Genomic DNA, 19,212 nt, shown 5'->3' on the forward strand with positions numbered 1-19,212 from the left:
CACATACACATACACACACACACACACACACACATACACACACACACACACACACACACACACATACACACACACACACACAGACCAACACCCAAAAATCATGTTTTTGGACTCAGGGGGCCTTGGAACGTATAGAAAACTTGAAATTGAGGTACCTTAATTTTTTTTGAAAAGCAATACTTTCCTTACCGATGGTAATAGGGCAAGGGAAGTAAAAATAGAAGCTAGATAAATTTCCTACAAGTATTGATTAGTAGAGTTTTCGAGATATCTACAGCATTTTTAAAAGTGTAAAAAAAAGTTTTTCTTTCAACTTTTTGAAATTCCAGGGCTTCTTACTCAACAACAATGCATCGAAAAAATGATTACTGAACGTTGGGTTGTAGAAGATTCAATTCTTTTCAATTTGATGTATTTTTTCACCATTTTAAGCTCTCCATCAATTGTTATTACACCATCAACTATTATTAAGATTTCCGTGATTACATATTTCAGGTACAGAATGTACCTGATTGTACAATTTAAAACAGAACCTGATTCTTAGTTCAGTGTGTAGATAACAATATTTATTGGCAAACACTTTAATTACGAAATTACAGCAGATGTTGAAAATATTTTCCATCCATTTCAGTGCACTTTCCAACACGTTTCACCTTGTTCCTAGCCACTCTTTTCAGCTTGTCTCTGTCTATCTCATGAATAGCATCAGTAATGATTGTTTTCAGCTTCTGTAAGGTGGGATTTCTCCTGTAAACAATTTATTTTGAGTAGCCTCACAGAAAGAAGTTGAGGCTAGACAACTTAGGGGATCTTGGTGGTCACAATCCTGTTGGAATGTTCCCTACATCAAGATATGCCTTCAAGTTATTCCTGTGGCGATGTTTAAACGTGAATGCTTGATATGCACAAGCGATAAATAGCCATCCTTACGCCAACTCCAGTTATACCAACACAATGTTAGTAGACTGTCTACTAACTTTGATACCAAGTTTTGAAACAGTATTCAACCCGTTTCATGCAAATTTTTATAAAATGTATGATATTATCTACGTAACACCTGTAACATAACAGGAAATATCAGAAGCTTTCACTGCAATAGATTGGGTTGTTGCAAGCTCCATTGCAACTGATCAAAAGCAAAGTTCAGTTTGTGATGACTGTGTTGCAGGAAAGATTTATAATGATGATTGCCACCATCTATAATCATAATATGATCTTCGAAACTCTTCTAACAACTGGTGTTAGAAAATATCGGAGGCACTCACTGCATTGAGTTGCGTTGTTGCATGCTTCATTGCAACCTTAGACCAGTTATAGAATAGACAGGCTGGGAAGTCTAGCCTCTGAAGCCAACATCTACTGCCATATCGCCATATCGTGAAGTCATCATCGGATAGAAAACATTTCAGTAGTTTGTTTACAATGTTTTCCATAGCAGATCATGTGTCTATTTCAGATGAAAGTAGATTATTATTCATGATAATGGACATAATCTGCTATAGAAAACAATGTAAACAAACTCTACAGAAAAGTTTCCTATCCGATGTTGACGTCACGATATGGCGATATGGCAGTAGATGTTGGCTTCATCGACTTTCAGTACGAATATACAATGGGGCGTGTCTATTCTGTAACTGGTCTAAGATTGCAACACATAAACAGCGGAGTTCAGTTCGTGTATGACTGTATTTCACATAACACACCCATATCCATTCTAGATCATAGTTTCTGTATGCTTGACAGACCAGAATTCGTAAGAGAGATTGTATCAACAGCCCAGCTCCAGTTCGCGTATGACTGAGTTGCAACATACATCAAAGAAGAACTATTTCACTAATCTATTTCGTCCATTCTAAACGATAGTTTCTGTATGATTGCAGACAAGAGTTTATGCGAGAGACAGAGTGGCTGGGCAGCCTGAAGGATGCGAATGTGGTGAGAGTGGTGGGTGTGTGCAGTCAGGAGGAACCCTACTGCGTGCTACAGGAACACTGCGAGTTCGGAGATCTGCCCACTTTCCTGCAGCTGCAAGCGGGAGCGCCGCATCAACAGGACAATCCTACGCTCAGGTGAGATACACACACAATCAACCAGCCTCCATTATTCTCTTCCGTTCTTCTTATTCTCCTCCTCCTCCTCCTCCTCCTGCTCTACCTCCTCCACCTCCTCATCATTCTCCTCCTCCTCCACCTCCTCCTCCTCCTCCTCCTGCTCTACCTCCTCCACCTCCTCCTCCTCCTTCACCTCCTCATCCTTGTCCTCCTCCTCTTCATCCTCCTCCTCCTCCTCCTCCTCCTCCTCCTCCTCCTCCTTCTCCTCCTCCTCCCCCTCCACCTCCTCATCTTTCTCCACCTCCTCCTACTCCTACTCCTCATCATCCTCCTCCTCCTCTGCATCCTTCTATTCCTGCTCCTCACCTCCTAATTCTACGACTCTTTCATCATTCTAATCTTTTTTATTCTTCTTTTTCTCTTCCTGTCATCCTCTTTTTCTTCTTCTTCTTCTTCTTCAAGCATCTCGGCCAAATCGTAACTTCTTCTAATCTTTCAAACGAGATGACGCTAGAGAGTATATAATATATGTATATTTATAGAATTTGTACATTCTATAGAATTTATTACTTACATTCTATGCATTCTGGTTGACACGGATTTTCAGAACTTGGTCAAAATTTAATTAGACCTATTGGACTATTATTACTTTTCTGATTCTTCTCCAAGATTTAATCGACATTTAATTCCATTTGAAGAGACGATAGGCCTACTTATTCTCTCCGAAGTGTAAAACATCAAATTCCATGACATAGGCCTATCATTACATCAAACTTTTAGACATGAATCACAAAAGTATATTTCGCACTTAGGGCCGAAAATGAGACTTTTCCGGCTCGAAATCGTTTTTTAAATCCGCGGCCGTAGGCCGAGGTCTAGAAACGATTGAAACACATTTTTGCCACTGGTGGCAAAAATATACAATATATATATATATATATATATATATATATATATATATATATATATATATGAGAATAATTGTTTATTAGGCACTTCCGAAAGCAAAACTGGATGGTCATAGCTCTAGCAAATCTGAGGTAATCTGAATATCAGGAAATTTTCCAAGTATTTTTATTTCTTCTTCTCATTTGTCTAAAAAACCTAAAATATTATGTTCAATTACGTTTTAATGTGGGAGGTTGAATTTATACTTTTGTATTCTTTCATATGACAATAAGATGATATTATAAATGTTTTAATTATTGAATAATAAACACAAATAATGAAATGTTTTTTGATCAGCTGTTTTAGCACACTTGAAATTTGGCCAATCTGAATGTCAACGTCAACAATGCTTGTTGTCATCGACTTGGGAAGTTTAGGTTAGAAGCTCTATCCTACTCTGAAAATCAAATTTGGATAGTTTATAATATATATATCTTATCTGTATTTCATTCATCCAAATAGAATGATAGTATATTATTGCAGAATACTTTATTCAATTCTAGAAGCATAAACTGATTCCGTTTCATAAAATATTATTTGTAAAAACGTTCAGCACCATGGATATTGCCGAAGTAGTTCCAAAATTATTCACCATGTTTCGTGATAAACGAAGTACTATGAGGTTTGAGGTTAGATTCTATTATACTCTGAAAATTGAATTTGAATAGTCTATAATATCCTATTTGTATTTCATTCATCCAAATAAAATGATAGTATCTTATTGCAAAATACTTTATTCAATTTTAGAAGCATAAACTGATTCGGTTTCATAAACTATTTTGTAAACACGTTCACATCAGATCAGAATCAGCTGACTTCAAGGTTATTTCACAGCCCTAATGCCGTAAAAATTTTACCGGCCTGGTCAGAAAACAATCATTTTCGGCCTCCATATGACGCACGTAAACCAGCTCATTACATCCAAGTGGGGCGAAAACAAAATTAAATACATCACACCCTCCTCGAGAACGCCCACTCCACTTCAGTGTTATTTCGAGCAGAATGAGAACAATTTTGATTGGGTGATTCCTCTATTGAGGAAAATACGTCTCGACCTTTGAAACTGGATTACCTGTTTTAGTGTGACATAAACGTTTTTATTTGTTTTAGTTACGGCTGTTTGATCTACCTTGCCACACAGGCTGCCTCGGGGATGAAGTACTTAGAAGCCATTGACGTTGTCCACAGGGATTTGGCAGCGAGGTAAGTTAATTTAATTGGATTGCTCGTTTCAAATTGCTCCATAATTACGTTGAGCGATTTTGCCTTACAGCGAAACCTCACTCTGCTACAGAGTCTCAAAGAGGTCTTAAAGCTTTCAGCCAAATAAAGCGATATTTCCGCGCTCATTATCTTCACGAATTCTGACATTGATTCTATGAGTGATTTAATTGCCAGAAGCTTCCAATCAAATCAACATCATTTGAAATTTAGTAGCAATTCCTAACATGGAAAATCACTCTTGTCATAATTCCATGAATATTTTGGTAAGAAACTGCATCAACACTTTGAGCTCTTTGCAAACTGAATGATTCCTCTATCCTTAACATCAATTCTCAGAAATGTAAGAGGTGAATATTATGAGTGAATTATTACTCTCAGTCTTCATTCTTGGAACATAGATTCTTAGAAATACAGTAGGTGGATATTATTAGTAGTGAATTATAATATTAGTCTTCATTCTCAGAACACCATTTCTCAAAAGTTTAAGAGGTGGATACTATTAGTAAACTATCAGATTTTATTCTGAGACATGAATTCTCAAAAATACAAGAGGTTATCAGTGAATGAGTCTTCATTCTCAAATCATGAATCCTTAGCAACACAATTAATTGATAAGAGTTACGATAGATGAATAATTCGAGAGTCTGTACCTAACCAAGTGTAAACTCCTATATATATATATATATTATCCACTAGCAGACAGGCTCGCTTCGCTCGCCATATCCGTCTAGCCAGGGGACTCCGCTCCCTGGACCCCCGACTGGATCGTCCAAAAATGAGATAAGAAATTATTACACCCTAGCTGAGCTTCTGTACTAAATTTGAACATTTTCTGTTCATTTGTTCTCGATAAAGCTGAGAAAACGCTAAAAAACGCTGGAAAAACGCAGATTTTGGGCGTATCTTTGGATTTTTTTTCAAATCCGTTCTTTGTGCGCCTCTAAAGGGCCAACTGAACATACCCATCAAATTTGAACGTTTTTGGTCTGATAGATTTCTAGTTCTGCGAGTAAGTGAGAGAGTGAGTGAGTGAGTGAGTCAGTCAGTCAGTCAGTGAGTGAGTGCCATTTTACTTTTATATATATGTATATATATATATATATTATATATATATATATATATATATATATATATAGATAAGTGTATACGTCCATACTAAACATAGAGGAATAAATATGAACATGATATGAGCATAATACGATACTTAACATAATAGGAATTTCGGAGATTGACATGAATTTGAATTCTTGCAATTCGATTTTCATAATTTTATGAGACTTCCCAGATTCATTTTGACCTTATAGATTTTCTATTTCCAATACTGGAGGTTCACTTTATAATGTCAATGGAGAAAGTTAGGAGAACAACGTTGCCGATTCTCTGCCATGACACTGCCTTCTATAGAGATTAGCTGATACCGGTATATCTGATGGTTTCACCATTCTTGATGGAAATGATCAATAATAATATTTCACTCGTCAAGAAAATATTATTTTCCAGTGATAAATCCTCATAATTGAGATTACATTTTTTGTCAAAATCAAACATATTTCTACATTGTTCTGGCAACGCTTTGGAGTAACAGAAGGATAGCACTACCTGTTATGTTGAGTGATAGACAAGGATAGCAATATGAATGTTGATCAAATACATCTATTATAACGTAGATCTCACTAAAAATAACAATTTATTTTGGAGAATGACGTAAAATTGAGTTATTGCAATTCGATTTTTTCAGCTTGAAGTTTGAAGCCCATTGAGACTTATAGAGTTTCCTACCCTAGGTATTGAGTTTCTATTGTGAAGCAGCTTGTTGACTCACGTATTATTTATCATTTATTATTATTTATCATTTATTTGTTACAGGAATTGTATGATAGGCAAGAACTATTTGCTCAAAATATCAGACCACGCCATGTTCTGTTCTCAATACGACGGCGATTACTACTTGAGTGACACGAAGACTAAGCTTCCCATCAGGTGGATGGCATGGGAAAGTCTTCTTCTGGTGAGTCAAAATTATTCCATTCTGTTTTAGAAATTTCCATATCATTCCAACCAATAGTATTGTATGCTTTCAATCAAGGATCATACAGGTGTCATTTGCTAGTAGCCTAGTCATCTACCATTCAATTTTAAAGACCTATTTCTTGAGGTTTTGCGATTCTGTTTCAAAAGTTTTTATCTCATTTCAACTAATAGTATTGTTTGCTTTCAAATTGAGGATCATACAGGTATCATTTTCCAGTATTCAGCTCATATACCACAACATTTTTAAAACCTATTCCTTGAGTTCCTGCAAACCAGTTGCAACTTAGATTAGATTATATTAGAGTTGGAATGAGATAAAAAACCTCTGAAACAGAATGAATTTATTTTTCACTTCAATCCAGGATGTATTATAATCTACATGAAGATTAGAGTTAGAGATTACATGTGTCATTTGCTAGTAGCCTGGTCATCTACCATTCAATTTTTAAGACTTATTTCTTGAGATTCTGCGATTCTGTTTCATAAATAATCTATCCTAATTCAACTGATAGAATTTGTTTGCTTTCAAATTAAGGATCATACAGGTATCATTTTCTATTATTCCACTCATATACCACAACATTTTTAAAACCTATTCCTTGAGTTCTTGCAAATCAGTTGCAACTTAGATTAGATTATATTAGAGTTCTTCATTAATGTAGATCACAATACATTCTGGATTGAAGTAAAAATAAATCTATTCTGTTTGAAAGGTTTTCATCTCATTTCAACTACTACTATATTATTTGCTTTCAAACTAAGGATCTTAATTATTGTACAGGTATCATTTGCCAGTATCCCACTCATCTATCACATATTTTTAAGATATATTTCTTGAGTTTTTCGAATCTGTTGCAACTAAGATCAGATTTTATTAGAGTTCTTCATTCATATATGTTACAAAATATTCCAAGTCTCAATATATTCGAAGTTGGTGCCCTAACTTAGCTCTCTAAGAAAAATGAAGGCTGTCACTTCATCCTAATCCATTCTATTCCATTGTGGCTTGAACACTAATTTACAATGAATAACAGTGAGTTATAGCTAATTATTCAACGAGCTTTACAAGGTAGGAGAAAATTATCAATCAGGAAGATTGAATGCAATTTGAATATCGATGATGAAATATTGTAAGTAGGCTACATAAATCGGGTGTGTTCCAACAAATAATTGTTGACTTTCAAAATAAGAAACAAAATATTATTCTATTCTGTATTATTTTGTGAAGTTTTTGTAATTGTTTGATTAGGGAGCAATTTTTGTCGGTTTTCCTGAATGCTTCCACACTACACAATAAAATATATTTTAGTAAATAAAAATCTTTCTCATCATCACACGACCGAGAAAAGATGAAGATAAAGATGTTGGGAAAATAATCATTGATATCATTTCAACAAGGGCATTAAATTTCTTTAAAGTATTTTTCATTTCCATCATCCCACCCGCAGGGCTAAATGAACTTCCAGATTTTACTTTCTCTTAATCCATATTCTATGTTTTTGTAATTTTGACAAGTAATAAACATCATGACGAGATTAAGTCTGAGAAACGGATCAAAGATGGTTCTTTTTAGGAGCTGAGGGGTTGGGGTTTTAGAGGGGTGTAGGGTGTAGGATTAAGGGTATTCGATCACGTTTATTGATGCAAAGCTTCACTGTCTATCTTTTTTATCTTATTCCTCCATCACTCTTTCTCATCTCTCTCCATCTCACTAATCTTTCCTTTCATCTTTACGTTTGTTTGCTTTTACGGACGAATGATTCTCTTCAGAATTTTCACATGGGAGAAGATTCCTCCACAGAGAAAACGGATTTTCCTTCTAAGAATTTCTCTGGTTTTCCCTGTTTTTATAAGCACCTTCTCTTCAGTGGGGTCAAAATCAATGGTGGTGCCTGCTGGTATCGGGCGAATTTGTTCTCATTCTTTTCACTTCTGCACAAGTTCTGTGGTTGACCGAGCTCGGATTTTGAATGCATCTTTTTGCATCGTCCAATATGATTCCCTTCTTTGGAATACTAAGGTCGAGAATTTTGAGATTTAACATGAGCTTAATGGGTATTCAATTTTCAAACGCAAACTCATCTCGTAATATACGATGCAAGAGGATAGATATTAGTTAGAATTTATATATGTTTTGCATTATAATTTTTATCCAATATACTCTGAACAAAACAATTCAAGACTTGAGCAAAATATTCGTGTTGACAAATTGTGCGAAATTTCAAGTCCATTTGACAACACAGTCGATGCAAATAAACTAAAAGTCAATTTAAATATATCCAGTTATATTTACTTATATTGAAAGATTACTATTCTGCACAATTTGGTAACACGGATATATTGTCCAATCCCAAATCAGTGATATTCAGAGTATGAAGAGCTTTATACTGATCGTTCATGGATGATATTGATAAATAAATATGATCAGTCGTTCTCAGATTTCTCGATTGTAATAACAATTTCAGTTTGTAACAAACAAGTTTCTTGAGATTAGAGTTAAGTTCAGGTTCGATGACTATAAAAACTACTTGAATTATCTTACAAAGATGTTTGTACTGAACATTTCACACAAATTATGAAGTAGATAGAACATAACTAATACTATCTGGACCAGTATATCAAGTATAGCAAATCGAAGAAGGAACACTTTTGGACTGTGCCTGTTGATCCTCTCCCAATTATTCCAATAAAATTTGTATAATTAGATGATTATATGAATAAGATGGTATAAAACCACTCTGTATTGTTAAAACCAATCAGTTTAAACATTTCTTATCATTGTTTTCTTTCAATATAGAGTCGTTTCCATTCAATATGCATATAACAAGCTCAGTTACACATCAAATAAATATATTGTTTTTTTTTTCTCATTTACACAGAAAAAATATTATATCATGTATGCCCGACAAGTTTTTATGTTTATGTATTCTATTGAATTTTATTGGAAAGAATCATTGAATGAATTATATTCACTAAAATGATTGTTGAAATCGTTTGTTGCACAGGGCAAACACAGCGCGAAGAGCGACGTGTGGTCGTTTGCAGTTCTTCTCTGGGAGATCCTGGTGTTGTGCGGCCAGCGACCCTTCGCAGAGCTCACCGACGAGCAGGTGGTGGAGAACTGCAACCACTGGTACCAGGGCAACGGAAGCCAGCGACTCCTGTCGAGACCGCAGGCCTGTCCGAGGGAGATCTACGACCTGATGGGAGAGTGCTGGAAGCGGCACGAGGCGGATCGACCTCGCTTCACCGAGATACATCTGTTCCTCCAGCGGAAGAACCTCGGTTACGTGCCGGCTATCGGCTAACCGTCGGTTGAAGATCGGTTAAACAGACCATCGGTTGATCACCGGCTAAAACAAGCAATCAACCACGGGTTGACCATCAGTTAACCACCGGTTGACCATCGGCTAACCATCGGTTGACCATCGTTTAAACATCGGAAGACCATCGGTTGACCACCGGCTAACCAAACAGTCTCTCCACAACAGTGAGTTGAAACATTCATCAGTCGTTGTTACTTGAACCAATTACATAATTTGATAATTAAATAATAATTCTTGAATCAATAAAGACGTTCATATTGACATGTGGGACAAATTCATGTGACATCTATCGACGATGAGGGGGTATTCCTCATGATGAATTTCCTGAAATATAAAATCTCTCAGGATATGTTCTTCAAGATTGAATCCTCCATAATATGAATATTTTTTTGGATCGGGAAGTCTAAAATCCAAAGTTTTCGTTCGTGTGAAAAAACACAGTAAGTGAAACAGTTTTATAAGAACTTGTAAACTATTTTATTCTTATAAATCCTCGTTACCGATGCGAATGAGATGAGATAATACCACTGAGTGATAAGAAATCTTGGATATTATTCCATGAGCTGAACAATGGTCCTTTTATATGCCTACGGAAATTTGACATACATAGCAGTGGTTTTCCGGGAAATAAATCCCTCTTCAAGTTTCAGAAAGTCTGTTAAGATGAGATTTGATGATGCTTGGAAATAAATGAATCCAATCCACTTAACTGAGGTTTTTCCAATTTTTAAAGCCTGGCATGTTTTCCTTAAGGATATAATGCTATGAATATGGAAATATCAAATCATTTGATACATCAGTGACCACTCAAGATATCAAGATACCAGTAATATTGATATTGGATAAAATAGATATTTTGAAAGCTAGACCTAGGTTCTCTACACATTTCAGTATGAAAACTGTACAATATGGCTAATTCGAAACATAAATAAGATCAATAACAGGGTAGAGAATACTGGAACATTTCTTGTAATCACCATGACGGCAGTCATTTAATGACAAAAATGATCCATCATCAATAAGATGTCACTTAAGTTTGTTCTAGATATTGTCAACTTCAAAGAAAATGTTAACAGTTTCTACTCTATACATCTGTTCAAGTGCGATTTTTTCACGTGATAAAACTCAACTCATTTCATAGGAACAGAACTTAATTCAATAAATTCATTAGAACAAAACTCATCATTGGTTTGAGGTATGAACTATCAATGAAACTCAGGTACCTTACAACCAAATCACGCTTTTAGAAAACATTCCAGTGTTAAATGTAAATCTTTATGTCAACGTGGACCTTTTGGATGGTGTGCTCACATATAAATATTGTTGAAATTCAAATATTATCATTAGATAGGATAGCGGTTTTCTCCAATTTTGATTATTCTTTGATCTGGAATGTATCGATACTCTTGTGAATAAATGTTATTATGCATTGATAGATAGAATATTATTCTCAACCATGAATGATTTGGAAAGGAACAACAGGCTTAAAACCCAAAACTGTTCCTTTGCCAAATTTGGATAGAAATTGTCCAAAAATAGGTTATATTCGTCACCACTTCAATATACTACTGAATTGGTATTTTAAAATTGTGGATTCATTGGTTTGGTCTTTCAAGTTTGAGCTGTTTGTTATTTTCCTGCAACTATATCGTTATTTCCTAGCTCAATTATATTTTTTATGGAAATGAAACAATGGATTTGATTTGATTGATTTTAAGATGAAAATTTGAATTCATTCAAACTGTAGTAGGATGAAAAGTGATAACATCAAAATGATTCATTTCCAATCAACGATATCAACCGAAATAGAATCTGTACTCAACCATTTATATACAAAATAGAATAAGAAATAATATCTTCAACAGCTTTCAAGTGACCCATGTATTTCTTTTAGAGAAGTCTCACGTTTCATCTGAGAGTGAAAATTACAATCATATTTTTCACGGTGATATAAATTGATATTTAATTCAATGATTTATATGTTCATGGGGTATGGTTGCAGCTTTAAACCAAATTTATGAGATAATTTATCACAGTTTACACTTTGAATTTTGTCGAAACGTTGAATAAGAAGATTCAAGGTAGCTACTGAAGGAAACAAACATATATTATAGTAGCTTGATTCGATAATAATTCTTGTGGAATTTCATCTATTTCCCTTTAATTCTGAAGTTTTGGGTTCCTCTCTAATCAGTAATGCCTGAATCCCATCACGGGAAAGTTGCGTGCAACGTAATTTCAACGTGGCTCTTTCTTGTAACGTGAATGCAACGTGAGTTTTGCAACGTAACACTTTACAGAATCGTTGCATTCCAGATCTCAGTTCTCTTAGCAATAGCAACAAACATGATGTTTCAGTATTATATCAGTATTGTATTTTAATATGAACAGTAGTTTATTTACAATGATTGTCAGATGTAAGAAATAATTGAATGTTTCAACACTAGCACTAAAAATAATATTGTCTCACAAAATTTTCCATTCTTCCAAATTAGAGAAACATTCCAACATATCTTTGAATTGAAGATTAATATAATTATCATCCCAGGCAACAAATGTGTATGTTTCTCGACAAATACTTTTAAAAGTGAACTAGTGATCTTTTTGCCAACTAGAGAAATGTTGATGTTAACCTACACTTTTGTCGTTATCTATATAGATTTGATGTTCAATTTGTAACAAAGATTTGTGAGAATGTGATCAGTTCTTAATCGGAACCTCATTTTCTCCTGATTTTAAAACAATGCAGTAATAAACCATGACAGATTGAATTCAATACACATTTCTGTACATATTCAGAAATGAATTGAGTTTCAAACTGATGTGCTGGATTGTTATTAGATGTTATAGTAGATTCATTCGTAGAATTACTCAAGTCTCTCAGTTGTTTGCACATAGAATAATATATATAGATTCTCGTTGAAAAGTGTAATATTTGTGCTTCAAAGTTGTATTGCGATGTTTTTATTTCAGGTTTTCGATAAGCATAGTTAGGCCTATCTACTATTATTATTATTACAAAGACTTAACTTACTCACTCCAGTGTCTTTCTTGTGGTGATATCAGATGATCGCATGTTGAGTGAATGGAAGATTTGAAGAGAATTTTTGTATTCATATCATAACTGTGTGTGCTCGACAGATCAGTATGAAGGAAATAATTACTTATTAACTACTATCGTGTAAAAAGCACATAAATATTGTACATAGGACACGTTCTCTATTTTATTATAGTGATAAGGCTGTTTTGGAAATTAATCAAATTTTGTATTCAGTTAATTGTGGTTTCCCCGTGTATATACTCTTAGACATCTAACAGTTATCAGGATTTCTTTGGAATGAACTGTATCGATGAGACATTTCGAATTATCCTTATGAAAAGAATATAATATCGAGAGCTCAGGTCAATTGAGTAAAAGATATACCATCATATTTCAATTGTTATAGTTAATATTCGCTCAATGTTGATAAAAATTCAATCATTCACTCCCACTTTTAAAAATGTTATTGATATTATGATTAAATCATTATTCTGTTTGAAAATTGATTTGCAATATTAATGGGATTTTTATCGGTGATGGAATTTTGTTAGATTTTTTTTCAATCTATTCTTACTTCTCAACAAAAATTAGTGGAGTTCATGACTTTAGAGGAAGCTATCAGGACAATTTGAAAATTAGATAGCTTCCAACTCATCTCAGTGAAACTCACTTATCTGTTTTGTAAGAATTTTTAGGAATGAATAATTTGAAAATATGGACGACGGACCAAACTTCAGCTCTGGTGAGACATTATCCAATTTCGAAGCGTGACATGGAGTATCTATTGATAATTCAGATAGTTAATTGAGATCATAAAATTGTTTGTAATATTCAATGAAACTTTTCCAACGAATAGGAGAGTAATAATTAAAGTTTTAGTGCTCAACGTTCAGATTAAAATCGACTCTAATGGTTGAAATGTTTCATTATGTAAAGCATTTTCCTGTGCAAAATTATTGCAATGTAAAAATGTGTAATTTGTGATAGACTGTATGTTATTGATGATTACGATAATAATAGTTCAACAATAATCTATACTTGATCATGTAAAGTTTTAGATGTGCCAATAATTATTTTTTTACCACAAAACGTATCACTATAATGATTACTATTCTATAACTTGCTATCTAATCCAATATTCTACTAACTTCCAGTGTACATTGCTGTAATGTATTTTATAATCTTCCTCGAGCTGTTATCCTATCTATAAGAATGAATTTCTACGCTGTATTTTATTGAAGACTTTCTCTGATAATCTAGTTCTTCCCTAAAACACGCGTTCGTTTCTGTAAAGGATGCGAAGCGATTTTCAATACTGCCAACAATCTCATTCCATTTTTAATCAACGTGTTGGGAAAAAGTTTATTTTTTTTTTATCATATTATTTCATGGATCACCCCTCATCCTATGTAAGCCAATAAGAAAAAACACATGGAATCTTCATATTGGATTCCAACTTATCAAATTCATTTCCAAAAATATTAGTTCTATAATGATGGTGAAGTTGCTTATCATTGGAGTTTCTGGGATTTGTCTGTCAGGTGGAACGGTCCTCGTTTAATCTAAGAATATTTTTTTTTAAATCGAAGATAGAAGTCGTTTATCACATCTCTCGTAAAGAAGCTAATTTCTTGTTGAGGGATTCATATTGTCCTGGTTCTGAATCATGGGCAAACATAACTTGATGCTATTCTAAATCAATACCTAGTTTCATAGAAATAGTTTGAAACTCAAATTGGTTTAACACAGTAGTTGATTTGCAGTTTCAATAATGTAAACATTACTAAATGGCAGATAGAACACAAACTGTATGAAATAGCTTATAAATGAATGGTGAAAGAAGTTACAAAGTTCTAGCTAGCTCTAGTACGATAATCAACTTCATTTCGAAATTGAATAGTTGCTGTATCAAATAGAGATTTAATTGGAGTTCATTCATCAACTGGCAAATATTTTCATAACTTTGGATTGAGAGGTGAATAGGTTGTAGGCCTACTTGAATAGTATTTTTCTACTCTAGATAATCCTAGAAGTAAATCTTTCTCGCTATAAATAACAAAATAATATATGCTTATTTAAATTCAGTTATAAAAGTATTATTCTATTGAGGACCTATATCGGATTAAAAGAGAGAGAATTTTATCGACCAGAATCGTATTTCAAGAAAGATCATATACTTGTACTAATTCTGTAATATACCGATAATTGAAGAGGATAGTTTTTTACTTGTAAATATGGACATATGGAATACGTTTACGAGAGATGTTTTTGAATTGTATAAATCAATAGAAAGTGTTTTGACCCACATAAATCAAATCTCAAACTGAAAGGATTAATGTTATTTATTTACAAGTCGAATTGAAACATTGTGAAATCAGGATGATAACGTATTACATTGATTTCATCAGAAAATCATAGCTTACTGAATAGCCCACACTGAGGGTCATTCTTCTATCATTTCAAACTTCGTTTACAACAAAATTATTAACAGAATATTTATTTTTCCGTCTTATAGATTCTTTTTGATCAAACGGAGCTTGAAAAACACATATGCACATCATGTGTAATGGAATCTCGTAGCTTTATACTCTGTTATTTTAGATAGTTCACAACCATTTTTCATTTCTATAGTATCCATCTGCAATTTCTGAAATCCAAGTTATCCTTGGATGTTTTGATTGATTATATCTTTATATTTGAAATTGTTTACATCTTTTTTGAAATATTGAATAGAGAATAATATAGACTATATCATTTTGAATCGTGGATTAATATTATGAATAATGCTTCTCTCATTAGGGATGAATCCTTTCATCTTATTTCTATCTTCGTTCTCTTTTTCTTCATAGATCTCGGTAGTCATAATATGCTGTATGTATAACCTTCAGCATTGTTCAACCTACTGAATTTTCCATTCTTCAATTTCGTTCTTCGAGTGTGCACTTGATTCTCAAAAAGTAACTGATATCTATCTTATCAGCAAACAGAAATTTGATCTTCCCATTTCATGTACTTATTCAGTTACTAAACTGTTATAAATTTATCACTATTGGTGATCAAACTTGTATAATAATGTTATTTGTACAGTAATTACTCTAATCCTAATTTGTAAGTTCGGGAACGTTTGATGTTCAAATAATTTTCTTACAATCATCTATTGATTCCCTCTTTCAAAGTGATTGGGGAAAATGTGTTACGAATTGGACCATTTTTGTAAACTTTATCATTTGTACTTATAAATATTAGCTAACTATATAATTATTATAGTCCATATCATATTACATTATAATTATAAATGTAGATGTTTAACGGAAATTGTAGAACTACTTGTTCCTTCTTCGGAGTTCATCATTGAAGGAGTGAATGGAAAGCAAAAATTTCTAAATGAATATATTCAATCATTTTTGTAGTACCACTCATGTTATTTATAAGAATTAGCTTTTAATACGGTACATGAATGATCTTATATTGTTTCTCTTGTGATCGTTTGATGAAAAATATATATTATCATGACACGATCAGTTGAAATAATAATCTGTAAATAACCACTATTAGGCTTAGTTAGTATAGGTTTAACTGTAAGCTCGTATTGGGAACTCTTTGCATATCTGAAACGACGAAAATCGAATATTATCTCATTTGACTAGGTTATCCACTGCGTGTAGCCTGTAAATATGTTAGAATGATTGTTAAGTAAAAAATTATCTTAGCAGAAAATAAGTGACTATTGTATTCTTATCGCTTATTTCAAATAGTTTATGTGTTCTTTTCTCTTATACTGGCTGGCCTCGCCGTAATTACCTTGATAAATATTTTTAAATAATTGTGTGAAGCATACAATTACAGTAATACATATTTATTATAACTCCATGAAAGATTTCTATTAAGTGAATTCTAAGTATAGTCACAACTTGCACAGGTGGAATGAGCTTACTCTTAGCGTTTTGGTCTCTACATTCCTATTTAAATATATTTATATATCTTTCTACATTATATTTCAAATTAGTCTAATAATTATGAATATTATAATGAGTTGATTTGATCGATTTTGGAAGAGTATCATAACTTTCACAATAACCACAAAAAATAACATCGGGCTCCTTCATCTGTGACAAGAAGAATCGAATCTTGTGATCCATCATCAAGTTCTTTTGGTATATCTCGTAACACAGTAATGGGTTCAGGCTTTAAATCTGGAGAGAAACAACTTCCACTGTGGTAATAATTTTGGAATCCCAAATGGTTAGGAACAGTATTCAGCTCAATGAAAAGAACCATGTATCAGATTAACATCCCCTCTTCATAGTGTTAAATATTCATCGAAAGTTTTAGGATAGGTAATAGCTCTTCCTCCAGCAGAAATAATGAGAGTACTGAGTTTAATCCAGTAACTAAGCATTATGAACAACTCCAGTTTTAAACAAGATTTCTATTTCAAACAATGAGATTGAAACTAATATTATAAAACTTCCTGGGATACGTTCCCTGTCACATATTAGGGTGACAGGTTTTTGATCTATCGGGGTTCATTAATTTCATTTATATGAAGCTAGAGTTCAAAATTTGGTATTTCAATATACCCATCCATCATTCCCTAGTTGTGAGTCGACTTATTATTATGTCTTCTTATTGGATGATGTAGATGATATCAAGAAAATATAAGTCCCCAGAAATATGAAAAATCCGACTGGATGAACCACGAAAATACCACTCCAGCTTTCAGTTCTGTCAAGGATGAATTCCAGCCGCAGTTTTCTGCTCAAAAACCAAACTGGGAACCTACAAGTGCATTAAAATAATTAGCAATAGGAATGTGGAGACTGAAGCCAAATAAAAGCTGACAGGAATTGAAATGAATTCACTTTGTTCTAATTAAAAGATAAATTCTTCTAGTGGCAGTCCACTTTATTTCTCGTGCTGTGGTATTTTTTCTTTCAACTCTGAAAGCGATGTTATAGACTTAGGTACTTGTAAATGGTTTTAATTAATTAATTAAGCTAGGAGGAGAAATGACTGTTGAAGTCCAGTTATTTCCCATTGCCAGACGACAATCAAGAGCAGTGTGGTAACCGAGGTCTGCAAAAATGAATAAATTTAATACAATCGACACACAGAAATTAATTAATTAAAAGTCCCAATTCACTCATGGGTGAAGCTCACCCTGCAGATATATCTAATGTAGACTTGTTGATTGAAGTAGCATTATAATAATTTGTAAATGTATTATGTCACCTTCCAATTTTATGAATAGCAGGATTTAAGTAATTATTAATTATCATGATTATTGAAGTAATAAACATTAAGGTATAATATATCTTTCTATAGTTGTTATATTTCTCTGACTGATTTATAAATCTTTTCTTTCCTGTTTCCGTCACATTTCTTGGAAGTTCTGCTTTGGAAATGTCAAGCAAAGCTACTCTTTTTCTTGTAAATCTATCTGCTTGGTCGTTTATTCAACAAGAAGACCGTTTTGATGTATACATTTTTATTCCTCGACCTTACAAAAAAGGTGCATGTAAATCTCTGAGAAATGTTTTTGAATTATGGTGTCATCATAGATTTTTGTAACAAAACATGAAATATATTGAGAAAAATTGAACTTTCTGTAGTTATGATATTTATTACTTCCTTCTTTTTTAGAAATTGAATAAATGTTTCCTTTGATGACTTCGTGTGAGATATTTTTTACCCTATCCGGTCCCAAACAGAGAGAGGAGAAGACTCCAAAGAGCAGACGAGTGAGAGAGATAAAAAAAAAACATTATATCATTCAAATAACACAGTTTTATCTTTGTCACATCTACATTTATGAGGTTTGTTCACAGAAAATGTGGATCTCACAAAACTAATACTGTGTTTTTGTCAACTACGGAGAGATTCTTCAATATCAATTTCCTATTCAATATTATTTAATAAATTATATCGTCACGGATACTTGAGGATTGGATAACATAGAATAAATCTATCTAACAAAAACGACTTGATATTGTCAAAACCCCTACTTATTCAAGAAAAAAAATTAGGATACTAGTTCCCTTTGTTGAGCCATTATCAATATCTAGTGAACTGAAATCTTGACATTGAGCAGCAGAATGATAATAATATGTAGTGTGGTTGAAGCCCTACTATTGGTCATTAGCTGTTGACCAATGAAGGTTGAGCTCGACTGTCATTGGAATACTTGAGTGTGTCTAGTCTCGGCCAATGACAGTGTAGCTCAACGTCGATTGGTCAACAACTTATGGCCAAACTTACAGTAGGTCTCCACTCATTCATTCATACAATATTCTCTTCCACTAAATGTGTAAGCTTTCATTTTACTAGAGATTAAAGAACAACCGGAACTAGTATTCGTTTCATCAATTAGTGATGTTGACAATTATATCAAATCGCTTTTTCTCAATTCAATTATTCAATTTTGAGAATGGCAGACCATTATGATATCTATTTATATTATAATAAGAGATTTTATCTTTGACAATATCAATAAATCAAAATGAACAACGACCTCAATGTCCTACGTTCCGAGGACGTTTCTTTGGACTTGTGCACTACAAGTCCACGAAGCTCCTTCTGAGATTAATGGAAA

The 19,212-nt window shown here is 33.3% G+C and overlaps 1 protein-coding gene across 1 annotated transcript in view; it reads left to right on the forward strand.

Moving 5' to 3' along the window:
• The window catches only part of LOC111059055 (discoidin domain-containing receptor 2), a 454,362-nt gene extending 436,072 nt beyond the window's left edge, over nucleotides 1–18,290 (forward strand). The window contains exons 15-18 of the mRNA XM_039431495.1: nucleotides 1,881–2,069; nucleotides 4,110–4,202; nucleotides 6,090–6,231; nucleotides 9,260–18,290. Of these exons, the coding sequence (XP_039287429.1) occupies nucleotides 1,881–2,069; nucleotides 4,110–4,202; nucleotides 6,090–6,231; nucleotides 9,260–9,562 (727 nt within the window). The 3' untranslated portion in view covers nucleotides 9,563–18,290. The remainder of the gene's footprint in view (nucleotides 1–1,880; nucleotides 2,070–4,109; nucleotides 4,203–6,089; nucleotides 6,232–9,259) is intronic.
• Nucleotides 18,291–19,212: the final 922 nt, after the last annotated feature.

Source organism: Nilaparvata lugens, chromosome 6, assembly GCF_014356525.2.
Source record: "Nilaparvata lugens isolate BPH chromosome 6, ASM1435652v1, whole genome shotgun sequence".
Taxonomy (NCBI): Eukaryota; Metazoa; Arthropoda; class Insecta; order Hemiptera; family Delphacidae; genus Nilaparvata; species Nilaparvata lugens.